Below are 13,873 nucleotides of genomic sequence, written 5' to 3'. Positions count from 1 at the left end.
CTGGAGAGCTCCTGTACATGTCCTGTATGGAAGTTGTTCTCTATCTTTGTTCATCCTTTACCCTGGGTTATAAGCTTTTTTCCAAATCTACGTATCCTTTGGGAGGTGAAGGACCAGAGCTGTGCACAATATTCAACAGTCAGGTGCATTATTGGTTTATAGAGGGTAATGGTTATGTGATTTGTTCCCTCTCCTAATAAATCAATTTTTATCCCCCTTAACTGACAGGTTCTATAGGAAAGAAAGCTGTTTACTGCCATCCCTTGGCCATAACCAGAATGATTTGGTGCAGAATCTCTATTGTAAATCCACCAAAAATTCCCTAAATTCATAAAGTAAACGGGAATGTATTAAGGTACTGTGCCAATGAGAAATATATAGGGCATAAATTCAGGATTAACTGCTCTCCATAAATGAGATCCCACTGATATGACAGAAACAAATTAAATTACATACAGACCAGTTATTAGAAATGTTGACAGGTTTAGAATATCACAAGGAAAACCTTGAGGGACAGGAAGTGCAGTTATCTGATCCATGCAAGTCCTTTCATTGATTTCTGAGAACTTTGACAGGGCACCAAAGCTCTACACTGATTTTAATCTGAAGACACAAAATTAAATAATATGAGAATAGTGATATGAATAGAGGGACTTTCTACATAAGGCCAAAATCACAGCAAACATGACAGAGTTAAATTAAGTTTCTTCCAGTTTCTGCAGTTTTTATTTTTATAAAACACTTCTCTATTTACTATCAATCATTATATATCTTGCATATCATCAATGCTTAATTGCATCTAATTATTAATAAGGATTGAATACATATCGCCACACACATGGAGTGCAACAGACAGAAGATGGCATGTAAATATTCTGAAAATCTCAGCTCCAACTGGTAAATTTGCTAATGGAGAATATTTTACATTCTGTAAATAATCAAGCATTTTTTATTATCTAGAGATGTTTACACTTAGTGGGTATGCATATCATCATAAGTTAAACGTGGTTACTTAAAGTGAATTTTTTAATATTAATTATATATTTTATTCTAAATTATTGGTTTTAATGAGAAGCTATTATTGACAATTCAAATTATTAATATTATAAGCAACATCTTGAAGAAACAATGATATTCTCATCTTAATATGCTCCAAAATTCTATAATTACAGGATCCTCCCCACATCCCAGTGAAACAGGTGGGTCAGAGAGCTCCCAGAGGTGGAGCAGTCTGTGCAGAGTGCAATGGGGGTGAGGAGTGGGGATCTCTGGGCTTGGTGCTCAGCACAGGCTCCTGTGACAGCAGTGACATGGAGCATCACTGCAGGGCTGCAGCCACCCCAGGATTGCTATGTGCCTTCCCCAGACACCACCAGGGAGCAGAACTTGCCCTGAGCACCTCGGGAGCTGGGCACTGTGGGACACACATTGACTCCAGCACAGACACCCTGAATTGTGATGGAGCAGGAGTGCTTCCAGCCCTGAACAGATGAGCAATTCTCTGACTGGTTTCTGGACAGGTGGCAGAGATGAGGAAATGCAGTGTCCTTCCTTTCCATGGGACATTTCCCTGAGCTGTGCCAGGTGTGATGTTTGCCACACTCAGCGGCTGGGTCCACACCTCCCCTCCCCAGCTCTCTCTGATGGCGAGCAGGGTGTCACAGCTCAGGACAGACAGACACAGCCAAGCTGGCTGCAGAGAAGGTGGCAGGACAGGACCTTCCAGGAGATCTGGGCCTTGCTTGGACAAGTACTGAAAACAAAATTCCTGAATTTGTTTGCAGTGGGAGGGGGGACAGAAAGGCTGCAGAAAGTCAGAGTTTCGCAAAATATGTCGCGGAGAACTGGCAGGGAGAGCCTTCAGCTGCTTCATCAGGCAGCATCTGTGATTATTTAGGAGAAGGGACCCCTTTGGAAAGTACTCCCTGGAGATGCCCTCTCCAAGTGCCTCCAGAAGTGTTCAGCCATTTCACAGTCATTTCTCAGAGGAAATCAGATTAAAATATGGCACCTGCCAGCCCAAGGCAGAAATGCACAGAAACAATTTCATGTCATTGCAGTGGCCAGTGCTGACAAGTGAAGGAGAAATGACTGCTCTTATTTTGGATATATCTTCTTTGATGGCATATTTTTCTCCGCACAAAATGAAATCACCTTTTTATACAGGACAATTAAGCGGTCTTGGCCCAGCTTAAAAGCAATGAAGACAATTTCCATGCCAATTATAATGTAGAGGGAAAAAAACAAGAAAAACTTGGGATGTTCTAGTTTTGTATCTCCAAATCCAATAGTGGTCAAAGTGATAAAGCAGAAATAAAAGGCTTCCTGGAAATCCATATTTTTTTCCCAGTTTGGAAGAATAGCAGCAGCACAGGAGATGTACACAAAGATAACAAGCACCATCAACACAATGGGCACATCTAATTTTTCTAACTCTTTTCCTATTTTGTCAAAATTCTCGATTACTCTGGACACCGTCTTTTCCCTGGCTAGTTCAGGACATGAACTCCATCTCTCCATGGTTTTATTTCTTGCTGGTTGTGTGTTTTCATTCTCCCTGGCAATTAACATTTCAAAAAGTTCCACGTTGCGATATTTGACCGGTTTCACACCTGACTGACTTCTCAGCACTTCAATAATGGTCAGGGGCTCGTTGATAACTATTTTAGACTGTGCCCTGGATTTCAGTTCATTCCTTTCGCTACATGTGGATCCAGAACAGAGTTTAGAGGCAAGAATTTTTGACTGTAGCTTCCTGAACTCGTTGTAGGACTTGGATAAGACAGTTGCAAGGATGTCTCCCATGTCTGTCAGGACCAAGAACATCAGGGGGATCCCAAATAAAGCATACAACATGCAGAGATACTTCCCACTCCGTGTCACAGGATAGGTATTACCATAACCTTGAACAAGAACAAGAAGGGGAAGAGAATGGAAAGAGAGACATGTGATACATAAACTGGTAACAGAAGATATGCCTTTACTCTAAATCCAATTTGGCTATTTATATTTCCTTCCTCTAACATATTGGATATGAAACTCAAGTTGTAAATCAGTGCTTTTCCATTATAGTGGGAGAAAATTTGGTATTATAGTAACTGTATTAAATTTTATCAACCATTTTTCTCTTCATCCTTCAGAAGACATTGAATATTCCTTCTCTCCCTACAAAAACCCTGCTTTTTCCTATATAAGCTTCTAGGCCAAATACTTAGCTTGTCAGACTATCAGCTCATATGCTGAGGTATGGTTTCCCTCATTTTCTTCATCCATGCATGTTTTCACTTGTGGCTGCCACAGCCTTTGGCCTGAACCCAGCCTCAGTCCCTGCTTTGCTGTGAGGTACTGAAATACCATTTATTCTTGGTCACTCTCTTCCCCACAGGCTAACTGGCAATGCTAATCTTTACTCTCAAAGCACTTGGGAAAGATTATTGTCATTATTGAACAGAGTGATCTTATTTATTCTTTTTTAAATTGTTTTCTGTGCACTAAAAATACCTTCTGCATTTTCCAGGCTTAAAAGTTATCCTGAGATTAAATTTAGATATCCAGAAATCTATCCTAGCTGAGCCACTAGGCAGCCTCCCCAGGCATTGAAGAGATGGCAGTTCAGACCATCAAAATTCAGACTAGATGCCTCAATTCTCCCAGAAAATTCAAGGTAGATAATTTGATTCTATCCCAAGGTGATTTATCAGTTCCTGATACTGCAAATAACAAATCCGCTGCAATAGAAATAGCCACCTATTCCATCTATAAGCAGCAAATATTCCAGGCTTTCTACTGTTCCTAAAACTGAGGAAGATGCATTAATACTCAGTGCTACGAAGGCAAAAAGTACTGGCAGCTTAGAAATAAATGTTGGGTCGGTGTGTATGGGGACATTTGTCAAGTCCCATGTTAATGGAGGTGGGTAAATATGCCCAGGGAAGACATTTCCCACAATATGCCTTTTCATCAGCTTGCTGAAATCAAAGCTTTCTGATAAAACATCCCCTTTCGAAAGTTCTTGGCTGCTGTGTTTGCTCCAGGAAATATTCACAGGGCTGAGGATTTTGGTCTCATCCCCAGTGTGTCTCTGGCCACCCAGACTTCTGTCTTTAAACTGCAAGAAGCTGAGTTTGAGCAGTCACCCAAGAGATGAGAGTGTGAGGTTTGAGCTGTGACACACACACAAGGGCTCTGGGTAAGCTCTCACACTGTTCCTTGTGTAGGAAAATCTCTTTTTCAAGGTTCAGTTTTTCTCTGATGCATCCCCATGCTGAGATCTTGAGCACATCCTACTGCAGTGGAGAAATGTCTTTGCAATTTGATACAATGCTGTGGGAATATTTCCCATCCAGCTTTGATTATGACAAATTTGGATAGACAGTGCCTGTACTTGCCAGCATTTGAGAAAGATTAACAAAGGGATAAAAGTAGCTTTGGGAATGAGCATGAGGAGTTGTATTTAGCAATGCAGAGGGAGCCAAAATCAGAGCAGATGTTTCTATTTGGTCCAGGTCCTCCTTTGAAATATGAAGTCAGACTGAAAGATTTCAAAGGTGTGACTTAAACACTATCATGTGTTAACCCAGAGAAATGTGAACACGGTGGTTAATTACAGAACCACGGATTAACAAAGCTGAATTAGACATAAGTAACTGAGAAGCAATTGAAAAACAATATATGCATTATGAATTACCTTTTCCAGAGAAGAAAACATTACCCAAGAGGACACACAACAGTGGGAAGGATAAGGTTTGAGTGAAAAATGGAGATTTCTTTTTAGTTCAATAGCTCTGTGAACATCATATATGAATACATATTATAGTATATGTGTAATGATGCAGTTAATTAGTGTGTGCCATCACTAATTACAAAATTGTGACTTGTTTCTGTGACTCAGCTATGTCTCTGCAGTCTGTGTTTGCAGAGCCACTTGCAGACTCATCAGCAATACTCAGGGGAAAATTTCAAGGGGATTTGGGCTTTGGGTTTAGAAGAGGTGGGTTGGTTTGTTTGTTTGTTTGTTTGTTTGTTTGTTTGTTTGTTAGGGTTAGTTAGTTAGTTAGTTTGTTTGTTTGTTTGTTTAGGGTGGTTTTAATTCTCTGGAAGAAATGCATTAGAGAAAGCAGCAACAGGAATTTATTCTGAAGAGTGTTACTTTACCTCTGTACTTACCCACAGTTGTGAATACTGTGCAGCAAAAAAAGAGAGACCCAAAGAAATTCCATCTTTCTACTGGATTGATAAACCAGACTGGGTCAGCTGTGTTGAAAAGCTCACGGATGTTGTGGTTAAACGCCTCGTTTTCTGTCACGTTATCTGTCCAGTTATCTGTCACAGTCACAGCAGGAGGCACAGTGAGTGTTTGCAGACCACCACTCAGGGAGCAGCCTGCCTGCTACCCCAGTGAAATACACTGCAGCTGAGGATTTGCTCATATTCTCTTAAAAGATAAAAACATTCACCTTCTCACCCTCCCCTTTCAAGCCCCTCACCCCCACCTCTGAAAAAATCAGGTGGGTTGAGTGGCTTTGGTGAATAAAAGTACAGGGAAAAAATAAACATAAATATAAAGAAGCAGGACAAGATGACTGAGTAACCAGCTTCCAGCCTGAATGTCCTGTTTCATTTTGGACTTCGCAGGAGATTAGTCTTCTTTTCACCAAGACACCAAGAAATGTGGGCTCAACAGCAGGGAACCAATATGAACCACTTGGATGTCACTGCCCAGTGCCCTGCTGTGAATCCTGCAAACCTTCTTCCTCCCCGAGGCTGAGCTTTGCTGGAAAGGACATTATTTACATTATTTAATTGCCAAAACTGATCATTGTGTCAGCACAGCTACCTGAGTGAAACTCCAAGCCCATGTACAAGCCCTATCACAAATCAGGAGGATTTCTAACCCTTCTTTTCTCTTCTAACCCCTCCAATCAGCATCACAGAGTCTGGAGTGCAGAACTGCACCTGTGTCCCTCTGAGCATCCCATCAGCAGAGGGCTGGCAGGGAAGCTCAGAGCAGGGAAGAGACAGCTGGAAAAACTTTTGAGTGAGAGGATTCAGCCCCAGCAAACTGAAGGAAATACCACAGGAATCTCAGCTGCTCATTAAGAACCTGGGCAAAAAGGGAGAACACAGGCATCTCAAGAAAATTCTTTCCAGGCAGGAGCACAAGGACTGGGAAGCTTGCAGTCAAAAATCACAGCTAAGGAAGAAAACAGCAGTCATTCGCTAGGCAGAGGGAAAATCCTCTTTGCAGAGTCGGCTGCTAGTATTTTGAAGAATGTATTAAAAAGCAAAAAAACTCATTCAAAAAGCAAGAGAATGAATAGCTCCCTGTGCAGTTAAGTCATTTTGAAATTCCAGTACATACCTGGTAACTTTCTGACGAGGTACATCAGCTTCTGCAGAAATGTTCTGTATTCTTCACTTACTGTGACCTTCCGGGTACTTTCAATGTGGGAAAACATGAGAGCCCCAAGAAAAGCATAGATGACAAGAGACACAATGAAGCAGGCATGAGGAAACACTGCCCAAAATATTTTTTTACATGTTGTTTTACCTCGCAGAGGCTGTGATGTTGTTGCCATCCTAAGCTCGTCTTTTTTTTTTTTAATATAAAATTTTGTGGAGAAGACACGGCTTTTAGAAAGGAAGATGAGGATGTAAAAGCTTTTGCAGCCAAGAAAAGCTTCTCCTGTGAAAACAAGGATTGTTCTGCCTCAGGCTTTCAGATCACATGTCTTTATAAGTGAAGATTGCACTACAGTCCCCATGGAAAAGCAGCACAAGCCCTGAAATACTTCTCAGTTGATGCCATGCCACTCTATCCCTGAATTATTATTGATCAGCCAGCACTGTAATGCACATGGATCACCAGCTCCTATCAGCTTCCACTGGAGCCAACTCGTGCCTAAAGTTCCTTCTCCTGAACAGCAGCTTCCCATTGATAGAGCAGAAACACTTCCAGCTCCCAGAAGGGAAAATGTGCACTGTAAGGGATGGAGTTCTTTAAAGATTTCTCCCAGAAACAATCAGGAAAATTTAAAATTAATCAAAAGAAGGGGATGGCTCTAATTGTAACCCCTGGGCAGATCGGAGAAAAATTAATTTCCCTTTCAGAGAGCTTACAGAATCCCTCTATATCACTCAAACTTTGTAGAGAGGGTCTTTTGAATTTTAAATTCTTTTTCTCCTGAGAAAAAAATAAAATAAAAATAGTCGAGAAGGTTTCTCCTAGTTCTCACATGAATAAAATCTTCCTATATAAATAGAAACTGCAATTATGAAATTCCCACTGACCTTAGTAAGTCAGAACTGCAAGATTCAGTTCAGAGTTAGTGATCTTTGCAAACTATTTCCAACTTTAAAAATAAAGCCTTTCTTCTCATCCTTTACTCTAAAACACAAAGGAGCAGCAACATCCTTTGCTCTAAAACACTTGTTGGAGCAACAAGCAGTATCACTTCCCTTGGCAATTTTTGCAGTGGTAGTAAGGGGAGTTGGACTCTACAAAAAGAGGTGTTAAATAATTCATCTCCAGGCATCTTTCATTAAAAATTGGAACAATCCTGTGCAGCCAAGACCTGCTGAGCTGTGTGTATGGAGCAAGTCCACACATCCACACAGAAATCCTACATGCTTACAGTGACTTATTCTAGGTCAAACTCTCAGTAAATTTGATCAGAACATACCTTGCAGCTGTAAAAATAAGACAGGGTGCTGGGCAATGAGCCCCTGTCTGAGGCAACATATTCACACTGATGTTCTAAAAAAGGTTTTCACTGACCAGTATGGTAATTCTGATACAGTTTGTCCTGCACAGTTTTTCATCTGCAACTCAGATATAAATATATTTTCCACAAAGTGCTTTAAAATCTTCTCAGCCTCCTCCTACACATGGTACTGCAAAGTATTTAGCAATTCCCAGGAGCTTCTCAGCCATTTGCAGCATCAGGCTCTGAGCTTGTGACAACGAGAAAATTTAATAAAAATAAAACCAGAAATGATTTTTACATTATTTGCTTAATCTAAACCATTTTCCACTATTGCTGTATTACATATTTGAACTTAGTTGCTTAAAAGCAAATCCCACTAACCACAAGTTATTCCAAATTGAGTTACTGGTACTTGTATTGAGAGAGATTTTTGCAATACACATTTCCTATCCACATTAATGGGCAGCAAACCTGCATTTGTCCCAACTTCTATTTCTTTGATTAGGGCAAATGTGAGTGCTCTGTAAGGTGCTGCTTGAAAGGGAAGTTTTAGACCACAGCTGCAAGGTTAAATAATTCCAGTAAAAATATACTTACAATGAAATTGTTATTTTATCTGATATTTCTGAATTACATAGGTTAAACCTAGAAGGTCCTTGTTTGGGCAGAGAGAAACATTTTTCAATAATCAGTAAAACTCTCTCTGCATTAAGTCATCTGCTATGTTGCCAAAGACCTGCTGTGTTACCTGCTCTGTGAAACACCATTCTGTACTGACAAAGAGTGTAATGTCATCCTTTTTAAGAGAAAATCAAAGTGACCTGAAGGATGACAGTGCTTTTTAAAAATAGATGGCAATGGATTAAAAGGTTTGCTTTTATTTACACCTGGCATTGGTTCTGATGGGAATATGGTTTAATAGAGGACAGAGACCTCAGCCTGGCAGCACTTCATGACAAGGAGAATTAAAAACATTCCATTCCAGGTTGAATCTTAGCAAGGATCATGGAAGATTTGATCCATTGCCCCACTATAGGCCCCTGGAAAGTATTTCCAGAATGCATTAAGATTAGCTTCCCCCAGAAAATGAATGTTTTGGTATAGTGGTGATATCACCTCCAAGCACCTCAAAACAGCAAAAATGAGTGGCAGCAGTAGCTGCACTAGGAAAGCAATCTCAGGGCTGTGTGAGCACTAGATTTGACCCCAAGACCTAAGGACACACCACTTGAGGCCAGCTGGGTGGGTGGTGTCAGTGAAGTTTCACTTTTAGTGCCCTCAGCACTTTCAAAGGACTCCTCCCACCTCCCACCCACAATGGTTATCCCACTCCCTCCCAGCTCTGGGGCTCCTCGAGGCCTCTCCCTGTGGGATTTCAGCCCAGGAGCAGTGTTGGCCCAAGCCCAGCCCCAGCACAGACACAAGACACTTGAGCAGAGCAAATACACCCTGCCAGATAAGCCATGCCAGCTTTTAAGGCACTCTGCAAATATTTTTCTCCTCACAACCCCACATTCCATATTGCCCTGGAATATGAATTCCCCTGACACCTCCCATTCTTAGTCCTTACACTTCACACTGCTGGGATGGATAGAGAAATGCACAAACTGGCAGTGGAGGGTGTGTTGGATACCCCAGGGAAGGTGTAGTTTTCTTTGTATCCATCTTTAAAAGTCTCAGCTTTTGCTTGAGTCAAGTGCTTGAGCTTGTAACCTCTGGGAATATTTGAGAGCACTCAGGACTAACATCCTGACACTACATAGAATGCTAAGTGGATTCAAAGATGTCCAGGACTCTCACCCTGAATAGGAGAAATTCCTATTTCATTCTTCGTTCACACCAAAGCCAAGCAAATGGTGCCATAATTTAATTTACCAGAGAAAAACACCCTCAATATGCCCCAGGACCAACCAAGGCTTGGGTTTTAGTTTCTGTTCCTCCTCTTTCTTTTCAAGAGGGATGAAGTCACATAGTCAGGAAACACCTGTAATGGGAGGTGTAACTAAACACAGGACCAGTCTTTGGTCACTCACAAGCTAACCAGCCCCTTGATCTCCAAATCATTGCCTGGGCAGAAAGACTTCACCTTGCCTTCCTCTTCCCCAAACCTGAGCAACCACAACAGCCTGGAAGGAGCCAAGCTGCCCCCAGAATGAGGAAATATTAGCTTTTTTCCCTCTGGAACTGGTAACATCTTCTTTCTCCCAGAGCTTCACCCAGTAGCCAGGGGTGCAGCTCATCTGGAGGGTTTGGCTGCTGCAAGGCTGAGGTTTCCAACACAGCAGAGCTCTGTGTCAGCCACTTCTGCTCCTGCTGCTCTCTGAAACATGTGGCAAGTCAGAATACACTTGGGGCTGGGAGGGGAAGCTGCTCCAGACAGACAACACTCTTCCAGACCCTTTCTAAAGGGCCACCAGCAAAACCAAACACTGGTGGATAGTGGGCAACAATTCTCAGTCAGGGTGGGGATGGCTTTGCAAACAAAGCCATGTCACTGTTCATTGCTTTGCATGACTCCTGTGAGTGCTGTGGCACCATTTCAGGGCGCTGGAACAAGCAGAGAGGTTGGTGTCACCTCGAGTCACCAGCACCAGACCTCACAGTGCAGGAGCCCTGGGTTTCCAGATAAGCAAAGGGGATTACTGAGGTTCAGCCACAAGTCTTATGCCAAGTCTTTACTGAGTTAATGTAGTGAACGTAATGCTGGTATAGTGGAGACTATCTCAGCACAGTAGTTCATTTCAAGGCAAACAAGCTCCCTGTAGAGAGATCAGAAAGCTGCTTCTTAGGAATTTAATTAACATTAGAGTATGTGAGATTATATGCTGCATGAAAGCTAAGCATCATGATTCATGTCAACACTGCATTTATTTGCAATTCTGCACTTCTTTGAACTGGCATAAAACCCACATAGATTCAAGATGACAAGTCCACTTTGCTCTTAAAAATGCTCATTTTTTATTACTATTAATGTGGCATTATATGTATATAAGCAGGTGGAAAGAGGGGAATCTTAAACCCCAAATATAATAACAAACTTTTAGCCACAAATGTCCACCAGCATTCATGTGAGACTGTCTCTGTGACAGGCACAGACCCTCTCAAGTCTCAGCATACAAAATACTAACAGAAAAAAAAAATCTTTAAATTATCTTATTTCCAATGTCACATACAAGTTCAGTCAAAGAGAACACAGATAAAAAGTCTTCCTTTGCAGGCTGCAGTATTGGCCAAGTATTACAGATAACATTGAGGTCAAATGTGTATCTGGAAGAGGTCTGAGATCATTAAGGACTGTAAATCCCCAGAGTATCCTGCTTACAGTATTTTCCACCCTCAGTTATCCATGGCACTTTATAAACCACAGGCAGGAGTCTGTGAGATGCCCACAATCAGACACCTCTTTCTGTCTCCCCTCCCTGGCAATCAGACTGGGCATAATTTCATGTCAGTGGCTCAGAGTTTCTTGAGTGTCAGGCTACATTTTCCATCACTTGTTTTTATCCCAATTTTCCTAATGACACTAAGCAATTTCTCTACCCCTTTTGCGTAAAGTAATCTTTGAAGAGTTTTAACTCCATTATCCTAGCACTCATTAGTCATTGTGGATTTGAGGGGTGGAAGACACTTTCACAGATGGGTGTGCCTTGGGACAACATTGAGTGGACACTTGTCTTCAAATTTCTTTCAATTCTGCTGTTTTCCTTTAGCTCTGAGGAGGAATACATGAACTTTTCAAATCCTGTCCCACCCATTAATAAACCATTAATTGCTCACCCTTTGTAATGGTGGCCCTTTAAATGTTTTAGCTCTCATGGGAATAGCACTTAGATGCTTTTTAGTGAATCAGTAAACCACATTTTGCCACCTTAGTGGGGGGACAGTCTTTCAGGTTGTGAGCCCTTGTAGCTTCACCTATGTAATTAGTTTAAGACATAATTCCTCAAGGATGTGATCCTGCCTGGGTTGATGAGTAAGGCCACACTATGAAGGCTCGTCCTGCAAAATATTTTGGGTTGGGGAAAAAATGCATGCAAAACTGCCCATCTTTTCTGAGGAACATCTTACAAAAATTGCATGTGGAATGAAGTCTCTTCTTATATCTTTCTCCACAAGGAAAAATCCTTTAACACTTCTAAATGAGCCATCTGGGCCCCAGGCTCCAAGAGCAATGAACCCTGTGGATTTGCCCAGGGCTCTTCCCGACACTGCCTGGCACCCAGACTGCTGCTGCTGCTCAGGCTGCTGGGAAAAGCCTTCTAAATGGCACTGGCCTTCTCCAGGCTCACTTGTGAATTTGAGATGTGAGGGTGGGGCAGCTCAGCTGTGGGATGAATGGAAGTTCAGCGAGGGTTAATGTTTGAATCCTGCCAGGCAGCCAAAGACAGCTGGTTGCATCTTATTCAGAGAGATGAGGCTTTAGGGTACAGCTTTCAGGGATTTGTCATTTTGTCTAAACAAAAGGACATCAGAAACACATCAGAAATTAAATGTTGAGCAGTTGAGAGATACAGGAGATTTCAGATGAGCCCTGAAGGTTGTTCACACACAGAGGAGTACCAAGAACCTTTGCTCCATCAACAACAAGAGGGAAAGGGGGATGGAGCACAGCAGCCAGATCTCAGCCAAAGGGTGTGTCCACATCCAGAGGTCTGTCTGGAAAACAAGGGTCCCCAAACACTGGAGCTGCCAGCAGTCATCAGCATGGAGCAAGATGAAGACTCTTGACAAGATGCCTTATGGACCCTGCTGTGTTTCCTCATTCTTCAGCCTAACTGCTAATGGAAGGAGAACTGCAGTGGTAGCTGAACTGCTGTCCTCTTGCACATTCTTCAAGAGTTGTTACTCAGCTCTTATCTCTACCCAACAGTCCCATGGCATCAGCTCACTTCAGCTGTTGGGTGTCACACCAAACCTGCCAGGATTTCTGAGACTCTGTGCCATGACTTCCTTTTTCTTTCTTTCCAGAGGAAATATCTGATCACCATGCTGAATAATTTGTTAGAAGGCCATCCTTAGCAGCTGTGTGAAATGCTTGCCCCAAACAGACCCACATCACATTTGCAGATCAGCTTCTCTGGCTGAGAAGGCACAGCACAGAGCAAGGGCACAAACCCCATCATCTCATTTGAACATGTTGCAGGTCTCAGCTGGAAACACACAGTAACTGCTTCAGTAACTGAAATTTTGTTCCAACAGTACATAGAACCCTTCTTCTTCCTTGCAGTCAGATGTTTACATAAGCAAAAGTATCTTGGGAAGTGCCTTTTGTAGATTTGAATCATTCTCTCCCTTCTGAAATGACCAGAATTTTTGTTCATTAATTTGAAACTGAGGCTGTCTGCAGTCCAACACTAATAGCAGAAATGTGCCATTTACACCAATTAAGCATTCAACTTAATGCCTTTATATAGCTGAATTGTAGCAGAATTTGGCCAGATTCTGTTTTCTTTTAAACTCATGCAACACAGTTAATGGATATGAAAGCAGAATTAGCTTTTCTTCTCCTTCTTCTTCTTCTTTTTTTTTTAATAAGCCATTGTAGACATTCTAGCTTTCTTGGGTTATAGAAGATTTCTGCACACAGTTCTTCTGGATCCCAAAAGGGGGTGAGTTGTGGCATAGCCAGAGGGATGGGTAAGCAGGCCAAAAACTCCTGTGTGAAGATAGCATAAAGAAATAGCATAAAGGAGAATGACTTCAAGCTGAAGAAGGGTGAGTTTAGGTCATATATTAGGGTGATTTTTTTTACTCTGAGGGTAGTTAGGCACTGAAACAGGCTGTGGATGCTCCACCCATTGAAGTGTTCAAGACCAGGCTGGATGTGGCTTTGAGCAACCTGGTCTAGTGGAAGGTGTCCCTCCGCATGGCAGGGAAGTCACAAGCAGATGATCTTAAGGTCCTTTTGAACACAAACCGTTCTATGATTGCACCTTGGCCAAAAAAAAACATCTCTTTTCGGAGAATCCTGTTGCAAAGTGACTCACAAAGACCCAAATGTCTGCCAGTGCCCTCTGCCCTGGCACAGGAGGATGGAACAGGAGGAGCAGGACCCACTACTGCCCCTCACCTCCGCCTCCAGCAGCAGCTGCCCGGGAAAGGGCGGCAGTGCAAGGCAAGCTGCAGTGGCATTTCCCAGAATAGCCTCCTACCCTCAAGCAATTTGC

The 13,873-nt window shown here is 42.2% G+C and overlaps 1 protein-coding gene across 1 annotated transcript; it reads right to left on the bottom strand.

Moving 5' to 3' along the window:
• Positions 1 to 2,097: 2,097 nt before the first annotated feature.
• On the bottom strand, positions 2,098 to 6,578 carry KCNK18 (potassium two pore domain channel subfamily K member 18). Its single transcript, XM_031063324.1, has 3 exons — positions 6,362 to 6,578; positions 5,167 to 5,322; positions 2,098 to 2,903 (listed from the first exon to the last, which is right to left on the bottom strand). Exons 1-3 carry the CDS (start codon positions 6,576 to 6,578, stop codon positions 2,098 to 2,100), a joined length of 1,179 nt encoding a protein of 392 aa, XP_030919184.1.
• Between the last annotated feature and the right edge of the window lie 7,295 nt (positions 6,579 to 13,873).

This window comes from Geospiza fortis, unplaced genomic scaffold (assembly GCF_000277835.1).
Source record: "Geospiza fortis unplaced genomic scaffold, GeoFor_1.0 scaffold1303, whole genome shotgun sequence".
Classification (NCBI taxonomy): Eukaryota; Metazoa; Chordata; class Aves; order Passeriformes; family Thraupidae; genus Geospiza; species Geospiza fortis.
Note: the sequence above shows the minus strand (reverse complement) of the source record. Positions and strands in the feature narration are given on the sequence as shown.

Coding starts and splice junctions, on each gene's coding strand:
- KCNK18 (XM_031063324.1), bottom strand. CDS start 6,578: ATGGCAACAACATCACAGCCTCTGCGAGGTAAAACAACATGTAAAAAA. Junction 5,323..6,361: donor CCTCGTCAGAAAGTTACCAG/GTATGTACTGGA, acceptor TGACTGTGACAG/ATAACTGGACAGATAACGTG. Junction 2,904..5,166: donor CACAGTATTCACAACTGTGG/GTAAGTACAGAG, acceptor TTCTTGTTCAAG/GTTATGGTAATACCTATCCT.